General features: G+C 38.1%; 1 protein-coding gene across 1 annotated transcript in view; it reads right to left on the reverse strand.

Moving 5' to 3' along the window:
* Positions 1 to 558: 558 nt before the first annotated feature.
* Positions 559 to 23,946, reverse strand: part of KCNQ3 (potassium voltage-gated channel subfamily Q member 3) — a 185,593-nt gene continuing 162,205 nt past the window's right edge. The window contains exons 7-15 of the mRNA XM_053993650.1: positions 23,725 to 23,820; positions 22,247 to 22,341; positions 20,992 to 21,018; positions 9,822 to 10,009; positions 8,659 to 8,761; positions 6,203 to 6,334; positions 4,316 to 4,414; positions 2,547 to 2,631; positions 559 to 1,685 (exon numbers count right to left, since the gene is read on the reverse strand). Of these exons, the coding sequence (XP_053849625.1) occupies positions 948 to 1,685; positions 2,547 to 2,631; positions 4,316 to 4,414; positions 6,203 to 6,334; positions 8,659 to 8,761; positions 9,822 to 10,009; positions 20,992 to 21,018; positions 22,247 to 22,341; positions 23,725 to 23,820 (1,563 nt within the window). The 3' untranslated portion in view covers positions 559 to 947. The remainder of the gene's footprint in view (positions 1,686 to 2,546; positions 2,632 to 4,315; positions 4,415 to 6,202; positions 6,335 to 8,658; positions 8,762 to 9,821; positions 10,010 to 20,991; positions 21,019 to 22,246; positions 22,342 to 23,724; positions 23,821 to 23,946) is intronic.

A 23,946-nucleotide genomic window follows, 5' to 3' on the forward strand; every position in this document is an offset into this window, starting at 1 on the left:
GCATGTGTGGAAGTGTAACTCCCAATTAACAGATTGGGAAACTGAGGCTGAGTTACATTATGCTTCTTACTTAGCAGCACCTAAGTCAATAGAAGAGTGGAGTGTATAAACCTGGAGTTCTCTACACTGAACAACCTTATTTTTGTAACAAAGCAAATTTGGCCCCATAAGTAGCAAATAGACTTAGCAAAAGATTTTCTAAAAAAAAGCATTATAATCCTACTTTGAGCAATTTTATAAACATTAGTGAAGATTTTCAAAGTATTTTGGGGGATTTCTATTTACATTTTACAATAAATAAATACACATGATCAATCCCAGGAGGTGGCTTGGATGATTTAAAATCCTACCCTTGATTTCATTTCAACATTGTATTTCAGGGGTAATTATATAAGTGATCACATGAGAAACATTTAGTTCACAAAAACATTTCAATAAGGTCATACTTTAACTCAGCTTTTCCCCTGCTTTTGATATTAGAAATTCTTGGCTTGGTTGATTAGAGATTGATTTGCTTATAATGGAAAATGATTCAGACGTTATGTTTCCACAGAGGGATATTGTTCCTGAAAATGTTTTTATTTTGCTGCTCTGTTTACAAAATGTAGCAAGGACCACTGTATCTTGTCTGTTATCAATTCACCATTGTTGTATTGAAGAGTACCAGATAGATATGTATCATGGAAGAAATCAGCTGTACCATTTATATAGGGCAAAGTCATGCAAACCATGCTCAAAACTAAGCTCCTTAGTTTTGGTAGCATGAAAAAAACTGCATTAGTAAATTGTATGAAATGGTGCAGAATGACTACCACTAATATCACATGCATCTTATGCAGCCATTGGTGTTTTGAACTAGTAAGCTTTGGGTGTAGAGTAAGTGAGATATACAAAGTATGCTTACATTACAAGGAGAAGTCAACCAGTGACTGCCCCCACACGCACTTTTAAACTGGCTTGTTTGACGGGGTCCATATTGAATCTGAAATCCCATCTCCTGTAGAGGACAAAGGCATGGAGCCACTTGGTGTGAAGGGGTCTGTGTCTGTGTCTGTCTCCCCCTCTGCTAGGTAGCGTTTCTCTCTCATCCACGCCGACCCGCCATTGGGGCCGAAGGGGAAGTCGTCTCTCTCTTGGGAGATGCTGAAGCCACTCGGGGAGCGCTCGAGTTCCTCATGGTTGACGGAGAGAAGGGACAATGGAGTATCGCTGTCTCTCGTCAGGCTCCTTCTCTGCCTCGGAGACACCTTGTCTGAGTAAGGGCTTTGAAGGTCCCCGTGGGAGTGGTAGCTCACCTGGGAGTCCATTAATGTAAATATAGGCAAAACTGTTGGCCTTTCTGCATACGAAGTTGAGGAAGGTGTGGCTTGCAGTTTGCCAGAGTTTTGCCCACCTATTGATAAAGGTTGTGAGTGAGCCATATGACCCCGTGCTGAGAAACCATAGGGGCTGACTTTGTTGACTGGAACCTGCTGGAAGTTGTAAGGAGTTTCACGAGAACACTGCTCAGTGTATTTATATATTATTGTTTTTAATTCAGAATATTTGTTTTCTTCTCTCCTCTCCCTTGCAGGAGAAGCGGTTTCTTTCAATGGACTTATCTCAGCAACTTGTATCTGCAGCTGTTCCATATGATGCATATGCATATCAACAAGAAAATCCAGTTTCTTCCCCATGTCATTTACCTGAAAAATATCAATGTCATGATATTGCCTCAAGACAGTTGTTCAAGAAGAGTCCATGATTCCATACGTGCACTGCCCCTAGCAATGGTGTGCTGCCATGTTTATTGGTCATGGAGGTTCTTTCAATAACCATGACCTTCCCTCAAAGCTGGGCTGAAATGGGTGACAGCTGATCCTCTAACTGCCTCGGGATAAGAAAACCCATCCCTATGAACTGTGCCAAAAAAATATTAGTCTTGCTGGATATTTAACAGTACAGTATCCAACAGGACTATATAATGTTATGATGAAGTCCTGATACCAGTGGTAAATAGCTATTACCAAAATACAATATATGAAATTACCTTTGCATACAGACCTGTTCTCTAACTGTTAATCACAGAATCTTCTATGTTGGAAAAGACCTTTCAGATCATTGAGTCCAACCTATGACCTAACACTACCTAATAGTCCCACAACAGGACTAGTTTCCTTTCTTTTTTGGATAGGGCCCAAGAGGGGACAATCATTTTGAGTTCAGACCCTGCAGGAAAAGGGCTTGCTCACACCAAACACCAGACGTGATGAGTCCTGAAGCTACAGGAATGAAAAAGTCCCACTTCAACATCATGGTTAGGATCTTCTGCCATACATAGTGACATTGATTCAACAAGTTTCAAAAGGCACACTTCCCAGGTAACCAAATTCTTTCATGAAAAACTAGCAACATAGTTTTGTGATCATTAGAACAAGATCTCTGTGAGTCTTCACCACCACCAGCACAATTCTGCCTGGGTCAGTCAGAGTCATGCAGAGTTCATATCAGTTCTATCATTTCTGAACAAGCAGCTCAGCCTCTGCCATTGTCATGAAATTACTTACCTGCCTCTCAACTTTAACAAATTTTCCCATCATACTTTGGTCTTCAGTGTCGGCTGTAGATGCTTTGGCTACATATGGTTCATTTCTGCAAAGAATTAATAACTCTATTAGTGTTCAATATTTCTTTGCATCACAATAAGCAATTTATATTAGAAAACAGAATTACCATCTTGCTGATTTATTCATATAGATCATTGGAGCCCTTTTAGCTCTTTATACAAACGTGAGAGAAAGTCTATTCTATGTGATGCTAATGCATTCCTAAAAAATATAATCTTGATTTTTAATTTTTTTTGTTTGTTTTTCAAGTTTAAGATAAATATTAAAAAGCCCCAGAAGTTCAAAATAAAATTTAAATTAATCTCCATACAGGTTGTTGGAAAAATTTCAGGTTTGTGAAAATTATTGAGATAGTGCATTTAGTGGGTCTACAGATGGCCATATGTTTTTAAATCTAATTCTTTATAATTAGTGTCTTTGGAGACCGATTCTGAGTTTCAAGGATGAGTGTGGGTTTTTTCTCAATTTCATTCTATCAAATAGTAAGTGTCAGAGATTGGAAATGCTGAAAAGAGACAGTCTGGTCTGGAGATTTAAAGCTGATTCCAGAATAGGTTTTCATCTTTGCAATTTCCTTCTACCTGTCCATCAGATGGACCAAATTAATTAGGTAAGAAGATGATCTCCAACTAAAGAGTTTGATTTATAACTTCATGGGATCTTGGATTCTCATGATCAAGGTAAACCTTTATCAAATGGTTTTCAAACTGATGTCAAAGGAATCAATATCTTCTCATAACCTATGCCAAAGTCTAGAAAAACAATTTCTGAGCACTTGCTCTTTAGCATGATTTGGAACAAATATAAGACTTTTAACATGGCCAGTTCGTCTCTTTCCTGACAAAATCCAAAATATAGCTGTGAATAAATTGTACTAGAGCAAAATCTATACCTAAATCATATCAGATTTTCCACATTGAGTTACTGGTCATATGGGCTCATGCAGTTTTTGCAATCTTCTTTCCTCCCCAAATGATCACTGCCTCTTCCATATACTTAGGTCTCTTCACAATTACGTGATTTCAGATTTTTCCCTGTGTGGGATAATTTATTTTCTGAAAGATTGCTTTTGTTCTGCGCAACCAAAACAGCTTTGGGGACAGATTGTTGATGATCTTGTGTGGTTCTTGATGGATATTTATTGACAGATTGATAGTTGTAAACAACAGAAGAAATGTCATTTATTATTGATTTTTTTTTCTATGTGGAATGCAGCAATACAATGATATGGTGCAACTTTCACACCCAGAAATCTGTTACTACAATTTGTTTTGAGTATCTCTCACCAATCACTGATTTAAAAGCTGCAGCATTAAAAATCTCTGCTTGCCATTTGGTGGGCACTTCAGGAAGATAAATAATTTATTTTCAAACTGTTAGTGATTTTTACTGAGCTTTTAATTGGGTTTACAAGTTAAATGTTAGAAAATTAGCACATCATCAATCAAATGCATGCATTTCATTTAAAACCATATTTTCAAACTGTGGAGAAGCTGAGCTGGACAATTAAGAACCATTGTTTAGATTTCCATCATACATTGCTCTTAGTGACTTTCTGGCTCAATATTTATCCACATGTATCTCATAGCAACATATCCTCTCAGTATCATTACTATAACAGTGGATGAACAAAGATCATGCTGATTGGAATGAATTAACTTTTTATTTCTGTGTTGGGCTGTGCTAATACTAGGTATAAAATAATTCACCTGGGAGACTGTTGTGAAGGGTAAGAAAAAGTTCCTCCCTTTTGGGATTTCTTATGCTTAGGAGTAGATGGAGGTCCAGGTGTAAAAATCATATCTACTCTGAAAGAAAGAAAAGTGCAACTGCGTAAGTCCATCTCCAAATGCTAACACATGACAGAATATGCTGTGCAACTCTGAAGCAAAGATTCAAAAAGGAATCACGTGCTGATTTGGTAATATATTGAGGTTCATGATGTGTCTGCTCTCTTTTGGGTCACAATCAATGCACTGAATTGCAATTACCTGGTAATTTAACAGTAATTAAATAATGCTCTAGCTGAGTATTTCCAAACTTCAACATTTGAAATAAAACTTCTTTTCCTTCAAAGGAACCAAACAGCATGATTGTCAAAAAATATCCAATAGCAGCTGCTCTTAAAAATGTCAGGAGACCCATCAGATTTTGTGCAGGGTACTGAAAATCAGAACTTGGCAAAAGGTAGAATTTCTGACATTCGTAACAAACCAATAACATTCTGTCAGTTGTTGTTTCTAATTGTCAGCAATATTTCAGTCTTTACTAATTATTCTTTTGGCTTGAAAAACATAACTTTAAATGAAGTTGAATAAGGAAGTCTACTCGATTTTTTTATTTGGCACAAAAGCAGAAAGATTGTTTGGAATGCTCCAACACATGTAATTACACTCTTTTACTATATCAAATATTCTTTCATTTGTCATATCCAACTGCTCAGGTGCAAGTAAGTCTCTGTTTATTCAGTTCACCCCCCAAAATGGCCACTGATCAATCAGCACTAGTCCACAGATTAGTTATCTGTATTATTGTACAATCCATGCAGACACCTTGCACGATTTCACAGTGCCCCATGGAGTTTTGAAAATGGAACGTGAAACAGCTCCAGGGAAGCCTCACAAAGCTAGCTAGATATTGGCTTGAATCCCCAGGCATTGCTGACAGACATGCTACGTACTTGAAAAAGAGATAGCCCAGTGCATGGAAAGTCACTTTGAAATAAGAAATTACAGAGTTCAGCAGAAACATCAGAGCAGCCTTTCAAAGCTAAGGTAAGTCCAGACAAGGCCCAAATGTGCAGCAAGAGTTGCACTCCCTCAGCCCATTCTTGAGAGAAATGAAGGTGATTGTGTGGCATTTTGCTGTTCAGAGTCACTGAGGGCCTCAGGGAATGTGCTGTGCAGAGACTGAGCACAGACAGCTGCACACATCTGCACACACATCTGCACACATATCTGGACACATGTGCACTCAGGCCCACACAAATTTACAGTCCCAAGCTCTGACCTGGGCTCATGGATCCGGGGATGAAAAGCACAATTTTTTGTAGATGTGCCTCAAAATCACACTGCAATGAACCCCTTCTGAGAGGAAACAGCTGTGGATGCAGATGGCACCTGAACAATCAAAGAGGCCTGAAATTCCGACTTTTTTTTAGATAGGTCAATTACACCTGAGTGAAACCTTCTGTGCTGATTTATTTTTGCACTTTTATGGGATGTTTCACTAGGCACAGGTCATCAGAGAATCCAGCCCAAAGAAAAGTTAATGGAGAACAACTATTGCTTTTATTTATCATCTGTAAAATGGGGAGAAGGAGAGAAATTTGATCCTGATCAAATAAGGCAACGGTCAAGAAAATTCCCAGAATTTTTTAACTCTTATGTCCTTGTTTTAAATCTGAGCCATGGTCTCTCCCCGCAGTTATCCCTGCTAGCTCTCACTTGCCTTTTGTGTTTGGGGAAAGGTTTTCTCATGGGTCAGCTACATGGTGCAAAGGCATAGCTTCTGGGTGGCCTTGTACACAAATAGGCCAATGTTTTCATTTTGCCAGCAAAGCCATACATTCCCCCCATTTACCAGAAGATTCTTACCTTGCCTGAAGGTATTTTATTCTGGAAAGCATATCAAGATGCCCTGCTGAGTATTGCTCTATCACATCCTTTACATCATAAGGCCTCAAAGTCTCCTTGAATTTTTTTTTATAGAGACGAAACTGTAGTATTCTGCATAATAAACAGAAAAAGATATTAATTTCTTATATAAATTCCATGATGAAAAATTCCAGTTTTTTCAAAATGTAGATGAATTCTCTGGGTGTTTGTAAATTAAGTGTGTTATTTTTAAACAAGCAACAAAATTTAAACAAAGAATCTATAACATCATACCATATTTGAAAATTTATAATAGTTGCCTTTGCATAATTAATAGTCTAAAAAAATGATTAAAAGTTTCAGAATCACAGTTGGAGCTTGAATTTGAACAACACAAGTCACAGGAGTTTTTGAAGCTGTGAAGTTCAAGCTGCTTCTTTTATGCTTCAGCCTATTATAGAGTAAATTTATAGTATATGCAATGCTGAATCATTTTCATCTTGGTTTTAATTTTGCACCTGGGAAGGTTTTGGATAGGAAATGCTAATTAGATATAAATGTGGAAGTTAAGAAGTTATCAGCAGTTCATGTTGTGAAGAGGTGAAAACTTTTTAGAACTGCCTGAAGTGTCCTTGAAGACAACAGCAGCATCACATTTTTGTTGTTGTTGTAATGATAATAATATGATTGCTCTTACTATTGCTATTGTTATAAAATGACCAAGTAATTAGTAACAGAATTCTTATAACAAGAAACACTGCTGGCCAGAGCACTTGAAAAATGTTTGGCACTCTTTTTTTCATCCTTTTCTGTTTGTACATTACTTTAAATGTATATGTCTTGGTAGATTAAGCAAATAGAATAAATATATTTAAACAATGAAATCTTTGTCTTCATCTTGGATTCTGGATGTTTGTTTTCTCAGTAGAGTCTCCAGGTACATATTGGTCTGGACTGGGAAATTGCTGTCATCTGTTAAGATTTTAACTTGTTTTTTATTTAAGATTGGTGTGGTTTTTAATGTTTTTAAAGTCTGTATAAACTTTCATTTAGTAAAGATAATTCTATTACAACTTTTTAAGGGCTGCTGATTCTTTAACTCTGTTGCTTATAATATTTCAAGGTTTCAAAATTATACCTGCACCTGTTTTAGCCAAATCATATATGGTAACAGCACAACTAACCATTCAAAGACTTAAAGGAAAATAGGGATCACAGTGTTAGCAATTCTAATTTAATAATCTCCTTGATCATGACCCTGAAATCCATTAAATGTTTTTTTCTGAAATACTTACTCTCAATTAATTTTCAGGATCTGGGTACACTACACAAGAAAAAAAAAAAATCTTGGCTCCTGATTGAGTTTAAATGGAAATTACATTAATCAATTAGATTTGGACAGGATGTGGTTTTTTTTTTTTTTTTTTTAAGTAACAATAACATGTCTGAAAATAAGCAGGTATCAGGGAAAGAAAGGGAAAGCAGTGGAGCTCAGGGATGAAGAAGCTTCTGATGGGAGGCAAGAAGCCATGGGTAACATGAGCAAAGCCTGTGTCACTTGGCTTGCAGCAGCCTTAGGAAAACTTGGAATTTTTTAGAAACTGATTCTCCTGCACCCAATTTGAAAAGAACCAGGAGTACATATCATGGTTATATACATATAAATATATAGTTATATTTTCATTACCATCTTCCCTGAAGTTTTTCTAAGATAAATGTGAGACACTCCAGACTTGCAATATTTCACCTGGAAGGTGGCAAGTCCCTGGCCCAAAAATTAACAACTTCTGGAATAAACAGCAATTGCAGTGAAAGCAGAGTATTTTCCCATGGAGGCACTTTTCAAGGGAGGAGACTAAAAAGTACTGCATCAAGGAGTAACAGAGCATCAGCGAATGAGTTCTATTTGCTTGATGTGCTAAACACATGACCAAGGCTTACTGGGAGTTTTCTAACTCTAGGGAATATCTCTTGTGATATGAGAATAGAGGTGACACATGTCACAAGCCAAAAACTGCTGAAATTGAGACCTCAGCATCTGTTAAAATATGACAGCTGAAAAGTAGGTTGCACACTCATATAATTGTGACTAAAGAGTTGAGTCAGCTCAGAGTTTTTTCTTAAGCAAAAGTTCCAGTTTCATATAAATATTAGTCACTAAATTGAGAAAGATATATTTATATAACACTTTAACAAGGAACAGTACAACATATTATTTTAGAATAAAAGCACTGTGGAGTGTCTCGCAAAATGACATGATCAATGTTACTAAAAAACTTTCTCCTTTCTGCATACTTTCAACAGACTGAATAGGGTCTGTCTCATGTTTTTGAAAACACTAGAATTATCTCATCTATTGCATCTAAAAAAAGTCATAACAGAAACAGTGTTTCTGAAACATGTAGCAACATGGTAATGTTATTTCCTGAAGCATCATCCTTCAAAAAGACATTTACCTGACAGCTCGGATGGCTGTCTTGAATGTGGGGATCATATCTTCCATAGGGAAATCACTACTGTCACCTCTGTCTTCTGCCATGGGTTCCCCTGTTCCTGCATCTGCAAAAGCATGTCAAAAAACCAGATGTGTGAACATCTCTTCACAAAATATTTAGAGGGATGTCTGGCTGAATAAAGCACTGCATAAAGTAAGTGCAATTTAATAAAGAAATATCTCTTACAGCTTCTTTCACTGGTCAGGTCTTGAAAGGGATTTAATTATTTTGGGACAGCTGTAAGACACATTATTGAAGGATCTCCTCTCAGATTCCACCGTTTCTGAAACACTGGGAACTTGTCTTCCTTTCCAATGGATCTTTGCCCAAATTATTTTACATAAAGGTTAAAATAGGTTGTGGAAGCCACTGGCCAAGTTCTCCTTTCGCTGGCACTGCCTGGAGCTCATGTACCTTCATGAAGGAGGAAATCAAGTTCCTGGTGTGGACACCCAGGCTACATCCATGGTAGCATGTCCAGCATGCACTGGTGCCAGCTGGCACAAGAACGGGGAACCTGTTATTTACAGACCATTTTGATGTTATGGGCAAGAAGAGGAAAATGCGTGCTCAGGGAAGCTGAGAGGAAAAATGCCCTATAATGTTGCATGGAGACCCAATGGAAACCTCTGAGGCGAAGCAGGCTTGGGGAGAGAGGGGGAGGGAAGAAGACATTAACTCTATAAATGAGGTTTAATGAGATGGCAGTGAGGGTATGTTTGAGATGCCTGCACACAGGCTGTGCAGAGTTGGATGAAGTCCAGGAAGGAGCAATCTTAGCATCCTTACTCATAAACCAAGCCAAGATGGTGTGTGCTTTTTGGGGGATACAGATTGACTGCCAAGGGTGCCCACTTTTTCCAGGCCAAATAGGCTGAACCCAGCACTGGCTTTATTCCATATCAGTTGCTGGTTTTGAGAAGGGCTGTTGTTTTATTTCAAACACCGTGTTGCCTGGACTCCAGGACTGTTTTTCTTGGGCTTCCCCAAATGTACTGCATAAAACCAGGTACCAGACATGCTTGTCCCAGAAAGTCACAAACCTTCAACAGAATATGCAGAAGAACAAAGTAAAATGAGGAGAACAGGGGATGCATAGAAAGAAATCAACACAGATGGGCTACCTTCTGAGCTTTGCCAAAAAGCGTATGCTTTCATTCGGAATGCAGTGCGAAAACGCTCCTTATTATTCAAGACAACATTCTTAGGCTCTTTTGAAGGACTTTCTTCAATGGCATCTACATTCAGAGGGGTAAATAGCTTTCCTTTAGTATTGGTACCACGAACCCGATCCAAGAGACCCAGCTTTTGGCTACAAAATAAGCAAAAGTAATCATTTTCCTCCTTTGTACAGTATTAACTTGTTTTCATGATGCTTTAAGTACACAATGGGCTAAAATAATTGTTTCGTATGTAAGGACACTGCTGGGGCTACCATAATTAATCAACGTCTTTGTAAGCAACAGTTAAAAGTCCACAGATAATTAACTGCATTTTAGGAGCATTTTTTGGTATCAATGTTGAAAATGTTACCAGAGGGTCATGCTATCCTCTCCATGTGAGGTGTCACAGTGCTTCAGCTCATGTAGCACACCTGAAGCAGTAGGTTTATTATTAAGACATGAAACAACACTACTGCCTTGGGCAGGAATGTCATTCACTAGACTGAGTTGCTCAGAACCCCATTCAGCTTGGACTTAAAACACTTCCAAGGATGGAGCATCCACAACATCTCTGGGCAACCAGTGGTTCCAGTGGGGAATTTCTTCCTAATGTCTAATCTAAACATGCACTCTTTCAGTTTGAGGTCATTCCTTCTCATCCTGTCACTACACACCTTTGTTAAAAGTACTTCTCTCGTTTTCTTGCAGTCTCCCTTTAGGTACTAGAAGGTGCTCTAAAGTCTTTTCAGAGCCATCTCTTATCCAAACATAACAACCTCAACTCTCTCAGCCAGGAATAAAATAAAGTCAGATGTGCTGAGAACCAAATAAATCACCAGCAAAAGTCTGGCAAGGCTTTGCCAAGCACTGATTAGGGACATGGTAGGGCAGGATACCCTGTTTTCTCTCCACCGTGACCTACAGGAGTTGTAGCGAAGTGACAAATTTTTTTCCTCTGATGATTCCTTGCACTGTCTATCCTCTTAGAGATTTACTGTCTGGAATACATTTGTCCTTCAGTGACAGCACAGAGATAAAATTTCATCTACCTGCCATTTTAGCAGCACCACTAACCCCCATGACAGCCTGATGACTGTAATGATCTTAAAGGTAATCACTAATACCACTAAAATGGCAACAGGAATAGGAATTTCCTAGTGAGTTTATCAGCTTATATATGTTCTGATCACTTTGTAGGTGATGGATAGTATAAATATTTGATTTGCTTTTTCATTTTGCTGCTCAAATATTTGTTAATTGCACATTTGTTAAAAAACAAAAACAAAAAAAAAAGAGCCACACACAAAAAAACCCCAAAAAAAACCAAAAAAAAAAAAAAAAAAAAAACCAAAAAAAAAAAAAAAAAAACAAAACAAAAAAAAAACCACAAAAAAACCACCAAAAAAACCCAAACCAGCCATGGGAAGAAAGCTTTTTAATACATTCCTGGGACAGCTCTAGGGAGAGGTGAATTGTCCACACATGAACAAGAGGCAGTTCTGTGTAGGACACCAGATCAAGTAAGTTGAGTATGGGGAGGGAAGAGGCTGTTATAAGTTTCTGAGAGCCATAGATGAGAGCAGAGCTGTAGGATGAACAGCCACGGTTACCAGAAGAAAGAGTTAATAGAGTTATCATTGCAGAATGCTCAGCTGCAGCCACTAAACCTGCTGGCAGGAGAGGCAAGCATGGGGAGGGTTCACTGTGCAAGGACACAGTGGACAAAGATAGAGATATGTGTGCAGACCTTGCAAGTGTGAAAAAAGGACCCATTTCTATCTCAGAGCTCTGTCTGTTGCAGTATCCCACAACAATGGATGTTATCTGAGCATTGAGCATCAGCTGTTGCAAGTTTTTGTGCTGCTTTTGGTTTTTGGGGTTTTTTTACATGAATTACTGGGGTTCTCATCTCTACTGTGTGTTTCTGATTAATATATCTTTAAAGTATGGGCTTCCCTATCAGAAAAGTTGCAAGCACTATACCTTTGGGTGTAGGAAGTTTTTCCAACCCTTCTGATTTTTCTTTTTGATATGAAAATACTTGTGAATGTAATTTCTGCAGCCTAGGAAGTCCAGACACTTGCCCTGTCATTGCATGGATAAAGTGCACGTGTGTGTGTGAGTAAAGAGGAGTTGGGTATGGAGACACAGATGTAGTCCTGATAGATCAGCATTTCCAGGAGATAAAAATAGAACAGTTTAAATGAATGATATCTACATTACTCAGACTTTGCCCTGATGTCATTTCCTGAAGAATTCATGGCATGGGGAAAAGAGGCACAAAGTGCAGACAAATGTATAGAGTAAAAATTAAGGATTACTTCCTTCCTTCCTTGTAGAAAAAGTTGAGATGTTGCTTGTTGACATCTGTGACAAAATATGTTTTGGAAAATCTCACATTTGAGCTTAAGAACTCTTTAAAAATAAAAATTATTAAAAATGTAAAATGGCTTTAAAATATTTTAATGGAATTTAAAATATGAAATAGTTTTTAAAATTATTTTCATAGTTCTTGCTTTTGGGGTGGAATCTTGATCTGCTCTGCCCACCAAAGTTCTGTCAACACTGAACTGATGGCGAGTGCAGAGTCCCAGCAAGTGATTTATGTTCTACTAAATTAGGGAGATCCTGCATCCTCTTTTCTCATCACTTTCACTTCTGTTTGACCACGTTTGAGAGCAGTAACGCTTTACAAGACAGATATTTCAATTCTCTGTGAAATTTGGATTCTTCAAGCACTCAGCTGCCATGCATAGGGCAAACATATACAGGAGAAGAAAACTAATGAGCAAGTTTGAAAAGGGCACAAAATATAAAGGTGAGGAAGTAAAAGTCAACTGAATGATTTGCGTGTGGGATTTTTGGGCAGGTAAAGTAGGGAAAATAAATTCTCATGTCTCATTAATAATAAATCAAAGTTTGAAGGAGGAATTAATTTTGAGAAGTACAGTCAAGAAGAGTATAGAATCACGGCACATCACTCAAAAAAATTTTAATCCAAAGAAACGCAGCAAAAACTAGTTAAGTCATAACAGAGTCAGCCAGGCAATATAAACTGATGGGCCTGAAGGTGTTAGAGAGAGCAAGCTTGTGAGAGTGAGAATTTCTTTAATATAAAGAAAAAAGAGTAATGAGGCATGGACATCATGGTGGTGATCTGTGCAGACTGAAGGAGACTGTGGAATAAGATAGAAGAAAGGAGAAACCAAAGCAGTTTTAGGATGAGGAGATCTGTTCCGTTATAATAAAATGACAAAGTTTGTTTCTGGGTCTGAAAAAATTGTGCAACAGGCTTGTTGGAGATCAGCTTTCTCCAGATGGGGATTACAGGTCACTGACAATAGATGATCGATAGATGAATCTCAAATGAAAGGAAGAGTCAAGTGGGCACATACTACACACTGGCTTCAAGCAATGTACTAAATGTCACAAGATCTGAGTTAGTAAGTACAGAGAAACTCTCAAGAGAAAAATATCTTTAAGGAACATAACCTGAAAGGCAAAGAAGCAGAAAAATAGGAGAGGCAAAAGACTGGTGGTGTTTATAAAAAGCTGTTTAGTACTAAGTTAAAATAATATAGCTGTCATTACATGTGGTCTCTAACTCCCTCTCCAGAAACTTGCTTAGTTCTTCAAAATACATATCCAGCTGTCCCAAAGTTTGCCCCTTAAAACTCCTGTGATAACTGCCTTGCATACCAGAAAAAATGGAGGCATAAAGTGAGGTGAGGATCTGTAGGGATCAGACCAGAAGGAAAAGGGTGGGTAGATGATGCGAAGTATCCAAAATATTAATACAGTGATTTTCTTAAAGTATAGGACAGCAATATAAGCAAGAATGCAGAAATCTGTCATAGAGCTATGCAAGACTGGAACTGAACAAGATTTTATATCCTCCTCATAAAATCAGAACAAAAAATTCCTCTGCATTCAGCACAAAACCCTACTTATTTGCAGTGACATTTTCCACTGCATATGTTGGCACACTCATTTGTGGGGTGGGGTTTTTTTGGTGTTTTTTTCAGTGTGGTGGGACTTAAGGTAGATAATACAAACTGAAAGCATTCCCAGATTTCCATTTCAGAGTTCTGCAGCTAGCTCTGCTGATAAGTGTCAGTTTAGGAAGAAGCTATTCTCCAAAGACTGTTGCTTGAACATCTTAGGTTTATGAGCTAGAACTCATCTGATCTGTTTTAAGCTGTTAAAAAATGTAAACTTCCTGTCTAAGACTACTCTTTAGACCCATTTCTATAATCAGTGGGAAGTCAGCAACTCTAATCAGTAAATGGGGAGAGTGTGGTTCAGTTTAGGATGACTTTATACTTGGGGAACTTGGCTCTTGTTATTGACTATGGAAAGATCGAGATAAGGAGTCATCCAAAAAGCAGATCTCTAGTCTAAGTTAAAGTTACCTGAGCTGAAGCCTTCCTCATTAATTGAATCCTGAAGGTTAACCCTTGAAGTAACATTCAGGTTCATAACAGTATGTTTATGCAACAAATATAGACAATTGTGTTCATATCTGGCAGCCAGAGCAGTAAAACAATCAGAAAATAATTCATCAGCTTCACATCCAAATACATAACGGTGTGTTGTATACAAAAGAACCCCAAACAAAACCCAAGCTTCTTTCCACATAAGGACTGTCATCAGGAAAAAAAAAATGGACTTTATTCTCATTTTCAAGGAATGAAATCTGGGTCTGCTGGGGTTTTAGCTTTCATTGATCTTTTTAAAAGTACCGAGGAAATGTTTGTTCTCATGACACAATCTCCTCCATTGAAGCAGCATGCGCATGGCTCAGTCCCAGGGCGTGAAGCATGCGCCGATCACACCATCCTTCATGAGGGGCTAGGACAGTGGTTCCCACCACAGGGTCATGCACTGCTGCTCGTCTTTCAGACTCCCCCTTCTGATGTTGGCTACTCTTCCTCTCCTGGGAACAGTGGTCCCACTTCCTTTGGCTTCCTTACATTCAATAAAACACAATTCTCAACTTCCAGCACAGTTCCAGAAGCTGGGGAGATACAAATCCATCCCAAGCATGCTGAGAAAAATGCAGGGTAGTGTCTCTGACTTGCTTGGATAAATCACCATTTCTTGTCTTGCACGCTATTGCATCCTCTCTCTCATGGGTTCCAAACCCTGTGTCTTCAAAATGGGACCCAGGATGAAAATTCCTTATCTCTGTGGTAGATACAGATCACCAGAAAGGGAGGAAGGTGAGAGCAGTGCAGTTTCTTTCTACCTAAAGAAAAATTCAGCTCTTAAATTTTTGTTTCCCAAGAGCAAGAGCAGTGGGAATTATTTTAGACCACCTGAGAGATTATTTTGGTGGCTTGATACACAAGAGATGGCTGGCTTCTGCAGCACGTTTTACCCTTGCTCAGAATAAAGAGTGGGAACCACTGAACTAGAAATATTTTTCAGAAACAGTCATGCAAAGAAAGAATGCATTTACATCCCATCATGCAAGCCAGATACTCTCCTCTCTATCCTCTTCCTAGTACTGGAGTTTCATAAACAAATGGTACGTGTGTGAGGAGAAAAATAGTGAATTAATTCTAAGAGTGAACCAAACAGCCCTCTGCCATGGATTTACCACTTTCACCTAACAAGGACAAATGATAATCAGGAGATTTTCCCATATTTCTTACAGTTTAAAATCACTAGGTGTAATTAGTCTCAGGTAAGTGGAAGCAGAAGGAAGTCATGTTTACTCCAGTATTTTTGTACCTTATCAGATGAATTTATATGGGTGAACTTGGCTTTGGAAAATCAAACATTCTGAATGAGGCTTCCAGAAGTATTCCATATTCTGATTTGAACACTTCCTAATAGAAGTTAACACCAAACTAATGTTATGACAGACATGAATTTTGCAGTGAACCTGTTCAAAGGATCTCAGACAGTTTATGAGATTTCTTAAAATAAAACAAAGAATATTCCACGCTTCCAAGGTAGTTCTAAACTTTAGCCAATCAAATTTCCCTTTTATTAAGTAGCATTCTTTCATTCAGAGAGGATCTCACAAAAATGTTCTATCCCAAAATAGTTGACTACAGCTTCCTGAAAAGTAATGACTTCACTTTGCACCCTGACTCTTGAGGCCTAAATTTGCAAGTCCTTTCTAAGTCAACAAACTTCCACACTCCTTGGTGGTATACATCCTCACCGGTATTTAAGGGTGGGTATGACTTGAAATCCAGACTCACCTACCATCCAGATTATCTGCCCATAAACATGAGCACAAACCAAAACTTCAGCTCAACTTTGATGCCCTTCAGAAAAAGAAAGAGCTTTTACATACACTAAAGGCCTTTGCTTAGCCCCTTCTCTCATCCACACTTTCTAAATGGACTGGAGATGGATGAAAATAAAGATGTCATATAAATCTATGGGAGGAATAATCCAAATCCAATTCATTGTGAAACCAGGATGGATATTTTTCACCAATGGATGCAGACATTGTAGGTAGAAACCATATGGATGCTGACCCAATTTTTGCTTCAAAGTGAACATATCATGCATCAAGCACTAGAAAGCAAATCAAACTGCTAAATCAAAGTCTCTTGCTATTTTGTACGGGCCAATCATCAAATGAAAAAATTGAGTGCTTTACTTGCTGCTCTCCAAAAGCTGAAGAGCTCCAGCTAGAAAAGCTGGATGGTTGGTAGGTTGATGGTTTCATGTTTGTGGAATGAAGTTGGAATGAGAGCAACCAGATAAAGTTGAATGACAGCAAGGTGTGGGATAGAGTAAAATACTTTGCAATTCAGTCAAAATATTATTTCTAATGATGTGTCTTTTATATTCCTGAAGTGTCACAAGCTATGTCTATGTCTCTTTGCAGGAAGGTAAAGTTCTTGCCCCACGTCTTAGGTCACAGTTCAGCAAGATATTTAAGCATGTCACTAACTTTATTCAGATGGTCAAAAGCATCTACTTGTTTTCCATTTGCTGAACCAGAACCTGCAAATACACATGCAAAGATGTTGTTCCACTGAACTCAAATTCAAAGTAACTTGCATGATTGTGTTGGCAGGGTTAGGACCACATAAGGAATAGTGTTTAGCTTTTATAGTATATTTTTCTCACAATAAATTTCAAAATTCTATGCAGACTAGGCTAGTTTAATTTCCATTCAATGGAAACAGAGAAAAGCACCTGTTTCTAAGCAGATTATTGGGAAGATAATATCCCATGTTTTCTGAACAGTAGAACAATTAAGGTCATGCAACTTTCTTCTTATGCTTAATAACTTTTCAGTCTTATTGTCCCTTACTTTTGATGGTGGTTAGGTGAACTACTGTAGTAAAAACAGAAAGTGCAGGCAGAGAATGGCATGCAAGAAATATGAAAAGAATAAGGCTCAACTGTTACTTGAACATATATACCTAAGTTTTCTTGTGAGGCTTGATCCAAAGAATGACTCCCTACTAATCATGACATTACTGTAAAGTGAAGAAAAGTTATTAAGATGAGACATTAATGATTACCCATGAAAAGCTCTATGAAAAAGAATGGGAGCCTTTCATTTGTAGTTAATGTGGTGTGCATATCAGAGTGGCCTTTTTTCCTTCTTGTTTTGGGCAGATGTATTAGGATGAATAACTTACAGCAAAATTTTATACCTTGCAAAGTAGGGTTTTATTTTCATTTTGTTGTCAGCATTGGCAATACAAAAATGCGCCACAATTAATTAATTCTTTCATACTCATGTAATAGGAAGGACAGGTACTCATGATACCACTTTAAAAAATCAAGTCAACTTTCCAAAGGCACAGAAATATTATTTATCTTGTAGAGATAAATATAAAGGAAACTGGGATAAATTACTTTTCTGCAATCACAAAATAATAGGTCTAGGAATGAACATGCTCTCCTGATGGCTAGTTCTAAAGTGGGACAATGAGGATCGGGAGCAAGATCCTAGAAGAAAGTTCACAACTCTTCACTAAAATGCCTGTACATGCAAGTTTAAACTCTGGTCAAAGTCAGTGGAACAGTTGCTAATGACAGCACTAAAAAAATCAGGCCCCAATAATAATTCCTGAAACATAGACATAAAAAGTTGCTCAGAAAAAAAAATGTCTGGCAATCAAACGCCCATCCTGAATGTAGGTCAGGCTCCCAAATTCTTGCTAAACGATTTGCTGCATGCCTGCAGAAATGAGCATTAGTATCTCTTCCTCATAAATCTCCCTTCTGGAGAGCTGAACAGATGAAAAAGCTTTGCAATACAGGGAGAAAAGCAGTTGCTATCTGAGATTTCATGGGGCTGTGAGGTTTAGGCATTGATTAAGAAAAGAAAAAAGCTAGTGGCACCTCTGGCATGAGGTCAGTAAACTCATCAGTGAGCCACAGAGAGCACAGCCCAGTTCCTCCTGGGCTGGGGAGTTACACATAGGGAAGATACTGTTCTTAAGAGCAGCATCATAACTACCACTTCCCTTCACTGTTTACAGGACAGAGTTGAGCTCCAGTCCAATGTCCTCTTCATCATAAATCTTCCCAGTTTTATTTTAAAGGGACCTTCAATAAAGCCTTGGATTTCTGCCAAAATTTACTTGATTTTCCTCTGTGAAAAGTCCTTCCCTGCAGCCTTGCCTTGGGATCCAACTTCTGAAATGGACTTTTCCACTCATTTGTGACCCCCGTGTTCTTCCCAAGTGGTCTAAGAACAAGGTCTTGTATTTATCTGTGACTTCATCATCATGCCAGCTCCTGCTTCTCTCCTGATCCTAGGAGATTCTCTCTCTAGGAGAGATCCTAGAAGGATCTGTCACAGAGTTCAGCTCTAGAACTGGGGAGTTCCTAAAGAGCTTTCACACTACTCGCTAGAATCTCTGCCACTTAAAGCGCCTCCCAGTGTCAAATTTTGATACAGCCAGGCCTCATTTTTAGTTTATTAAAAGCTTCTGTGAAAATTTTGGACCAATTATTCTCTCTCCTTTGTCAACCATGGATCAGACAATGCAATTGATTATGACAGCAGCATTACTACTTACTTTCTCATTAAGTACTTAACTGATGGAAGAACCTGAGGACACTTATGGGCTGTTCTCCCCATTAGGACCACATTCCCTTATTGCTCATTTATTTCAATGCAGTCAAAGCATAAACTTCAGTGGAGTACAACTAATAATTTCTATACTAAATCACTGCAGAAGGAAGATTTTTTTTTAATTATCTGGTTTGTAAATAAGAGTTTTATGAGAGATGGGATGTGGTACTGTCAAAACAACCAGATTTTATGGCTGAATCACATTTCTACTGAAGTCAGTGGATGTACCCACAAGTACCATCATATGTCTGTTTACCTGGAGGGTTTCCAATCTCTTTAATTGTATGCCTCATTGCATAAACACATTTCTGCTAGCAGGAAGGCTCCCATGCAGGTGTACTGATGATTTTGCTGAGGGTTATTATATATATAAAATAAAATAAAATCAAGTTACATCCAGCTAGAATGAGGGGACTTGGGATTATTGTTTTAAAGATTTTGTGAGTCATACTTTTCCATTTTTAATTCAGTGTGTTGACATAAAATGATTTCTACTGCCTGAAAGCTACAGTAACTCAGAACTGCTGCAGGTGCAGGAGCTTCTCTAGTGGGGCTGTGACCAACAGTGAACTGCAGCAGGCATTCTCTTACCTAATTTTAATCTGGTGCTGCATCTCAGCCAGAATATTTTGACTCAAGTTATGGAATTACATACCCCAAAGAATTTCAGCTCTTCCCTACATATTAAAGACCAAAATTCAGCTGTTACCAATGCTGGAGATGGCTAAAATCTCCAAACATGTGCATTAATGCAACTGAGCTTGCTCATGACTGCTTAGCCTGGGGAGTGCCATGGCTGTAAAGTACTTAAGGTCCATGGGGGTTCACAAACTGCATACCTCCCACCCAGTCATCTTTGAGGTGAGCTCATGATTTTGGTGGTAAGAGAAGGAAGACATCCTTTCCCAAAAATTTGTCACTAGAGCACTGCCTGAATTGTAAGAAAACGTGAGATAGGTTTTTCTTCTCTGCTAAATGAGGCTTGAACCCCAAAAATTCCTAGGAGAACAGCAAGTGTTAAGCTTTTTTTTTTTTTTTTTTTGGTCAACTTCCTTTATTGAAGTTGTCATGTATTGCATGAAATACTTCAAAAAACAAGAAGAAAAACAACTTTTCATCAGGCCAGGGACTGGAACTCCAGACCTGACCTCTGGCTCACAGTTTTCAGATGTAGCTACAGTTCTTGTTCCTTTTCTCTGTGCTGTAAATGGCAATGCAAACTGAAGTAATTTCAGCACTGTGGAACTATTTATCCTTTAATTGCTATTGAATTTCATTGTGAGTGACCCATTGATAGCAGTTTAACATTAAGTTTTGCTTTACAATTATTGTGTGTGCATTTGACTCTTCTACTTATCTGAAAAAGGTTATAAAGATATCATTTCCATTTGAGACTTTGTATGTTGACTGACAGTGGCTGCTTTGCTGTAGTTTTCAGTGACTGACCAGTGCTGGTGTTGATGATTCCTTCATCATCTTTGCTTGTGAATACCCCAGTGGGATGGGGAGCTTTCCCTTTTTTTCAGCACAGGTGGCACCAGGCCCTTAAACCTAATGTAGCTTCTATAAATCTCTCTGCCAGAGAGATTTACTATCCTGCTGTTCCGTCTTAGACACCCACCTCTGTATTTATAGTCAACAAATCTTTGCACATGGTGAACTGTCACTGACTCACACCACAACATTGCTCTGTGCAAGACCGTGGAGCAACAACAGCAACCAGAGTCTTAAATTCCTCCCAGAACAATCTGGATGCTAAACTCTGGCTCTGCAGCATGGATCAGGAGAAATCTAGACCATGATTAGCAATAACAAACAATAAAGCTGTTTACAGACAATCAGCAAGCAACACTGCCTTTGTACAATTAGCATTTTAGCTGTGTTGTTAAACTAGGGAAAAAGGCAAGCAGTTAGGAAATGAACTTGTTAAGAATTTTTAATGATTACCTGTGGTGTTAGTAGCATGATTTAGTTAACAGCTCATGAATCCACAAAGATCTATTTAGCTTGCATCCTCCAACAGCTGTATTAAAACATATATATACAATAATGACAGCTACATACCTGGCAGTACCATCCAATTGCTCTTTCCTTTTATAGAAGAGAGCAGGCATTACAAGAAGGAAAGGAGAGAAGAATCACATCATAAATTCAGCATATTTTTAAAATATAAATTGCTAATCTACTGCTAATACCTTATACTTCTTTTGTTCTGTGACCATAACTGACAGAAAAGCAGAATAAAAGCTACATTTTCAACTAGCTATAAAGCAAAAAAAAAAAAAAAAAAAAAAAAGTTATATAGATTCCTGAAACCAGTCTGTGATGCTTAGATTGGCAATCCAGTCTTTGGTGAGAAGTGATCTCCCCTGCCCTCTCTCCCAGGATCTTATTTGCAAAACACCTATTAAATTTCAGGTTGCATTTGAATCACAGAAGAACCTACACAAAATGAGCAAGCTTGAAGTCACAGTAATGAGTCCAGACTCCTTATGAATCTGAGAGTTATTCTCTGAAAAACCCTGCAGTCAAGAAATCCTGAAGAAATTACTCTGTAATGGAAAATGTGGGAATAGACAGAGAGTGAAAAGAGATAAAGAAAAGGGAAGAAATGTACTGGGCCTTAATTAAACACTTTTGGTGTTGAGTTTTTTTTGTAGAGGTTTCCTTTTTGACGTCCATGAAATTGATTCTAAAAATGTATTGTGACTAAAACAAAGAAAGGGTGAGTATTTGTAATTTGCCCTTTGTGAAAGCAGGAGTCTGAAACATTTTAAGTCAGTCTTGAGCGACAGCTGGAGCTTCAGTATCAGTGCAGTGAGCACAACTACACATGGAGACCTCTGAGTTGAACAGTAGTTTAAGGGCACTTTTTTCAGAATGAGGCACAACAGCAAGACCAGGAGGAATGTTCAAAGCACTAACTTAGACATGTAATGCCCATTATTATCAGCTGATAATCTGTAGCTAAAAGTCTTGGCTTTTCATAGGGCTATATAGGTTTTTTAAAAAAAAACATTTTACAATATTAAGGTCTAAATGTGAGAAAGATGCCTGTTTAACAGGCAAGGAGAGTGAGGATCAGTCTATTAGCCATAAAGATATAAGCATCCATTTTTTCTGAATGTCTTTATGTATGGAATACTTTCACTGAATTCAGAAGTGGTGACTGAAATTAAATCACTACCTCAGAAAAGATTCCTCTTCTTCAGAAGAGTTTTCTGGAAACTGTCTGTTACCTATATATAGATAAAGACTGTGTTCCCTGTCCTGACTGATACTTCACAGAAAATGATAGAGAGGTGGACAATGCACTTACCTGAAAAATGGAAATGATACAATTGATTCATAAAACCTCCAGGTAGCAACTAAATCAATCCTGTTGGGGTTAGTAGCATAGTATCTCCAGGCAGCCTAAATTACAAGGGAGAGGAAATAATTAGTGTTAGATGAAGTTATTTCCCAGCTGACTGCAGTCAGACTCTTTCAAAGAACATAACAATGCACCTGAGTCACTCTTTGGAAATTAATTATTAATCAGCCATACCAAATGAGTGCCACTATATGGAAAATCTTTTGACACTGAATTTTGATCTTGGAGGGCTGTTAAAGGAGACAGGACATGGAGAGAAACCATTAACAGAACATGACATTGCATTAGACTAAAATGGTTTTATTGTCCTGTCTGGTATGTCTAAAAGAGCTTCAATCACTGCTGGACTTGTCCAGTAATTCTGGAAGTACTTAAGATAGTTTGCCTCCTAATGTATCATCAGAAGAAATTTTGCTGAGCAATTTTCTACTTCAGCATTTAGTTCAAATTAAAGTTCTCCAAAAAAATTCCCCAACCTAAAACCCACTAGTTAAATAAGCTACCTGATCAGTGGAGATGCTTTAACTTAAAATTAAATTCCATCAAATTCCATTCACAGTTCATGCCTGCAGCCCCCTCTGTTTGCTAAAGTGTGTTTTTAATGAGAACAGCCATGAATTTTAATGCCATTCAGCCTGTTTCTCTTGGGGACTGTTTTGATCCTGAGCACCAATGCTTCCATTTATTATAAAACAGAAACTTTCTCTGTCCCTCTGTGAAAATGCTGTCATTTACTTAACTGCTATCAGAATGTGCTCCATACCTAGTAAGAATGAATAATTTCAAATTTGTCAGCACACAGACTAATGATTTTAAGCTTAATAATCTGAATTCATAAAAAAGGCCATAACTGATGTCCAAGTGAGATAAGGGCTCGCTTTCCATTAAATTTTTGGATCATCCAGTGGCATAACAGAGGATACAGGGTGTGTTTTCGTTTATAAAAAACACATATACTATTTATGTTATTTGCCTTGAGTGAAATTGTCACTGTCTATTGTGTTACTTCTATTGCTGTTTTCACATCAGTAACAACATAACTGTTTGCACAGAAAAACATTTTCTCAAGGAAACTGAAAAAAAAAAATCAGTATTTTGTAAAGAATGTGTTTTCAACAGCTTGTTTCCTGTGATTTTGTGGCAGTGATGCAGAAGCCAGTTGGTTTACAGAAGCTAGCAGATGAGATCCTTTCTTCGAAAGACACTGTTCTTCTGAAAGATATTCTGGGAGTTGAAAGATTCCTCAAAACTGCAAAGGTCTCTGGATTATCCAGCTCAGTGTGAAAAACTGACAAACCAAAATTCTCACCTCCTGCAATGGGAAGTGGGAATTTGGGCAGGGGAGGAGTGGTGGCCCTTGCTAACATGATGCAGCAGTCTTCATGCACGACACTTTTTCAAGGAAGAGGGAAGCGGCTGCAAACCTGAATGAGCTCAGCTGCTGGCTTTCTTCTTTTCTCAAAATGTTTTTGGCGATGCTGCTCCTGGACCTTCAGAGCCAGCCCTGACCCCAAAATGCCCTGAAAGCAGAGAGTGATGCAAAATTTTAGACATTTGTTACTCAGAACAAAAGAGATTAATGATGAGAGGATGCAGGTCTGAGGGTGGAGATGGAGTTGGCTACATGGAGTCTTTGTGCAGTTCCT

Source organism: Vidua macroura, chromosome 1, assembly GCF_024509145.1.
Source record: "Vidua macroura isolate BioBank_ID:100142 chromosome 1, ASM2450914v1, whole genome shotgun sequence".
In the NCBI taxonomy this organism is placed as follows: domain Eukaryota; kingdom Metazoa; phylum Chordata; class Aves; order Passeriformes; family Viduidae; genus Vidua; species Vidua macroura.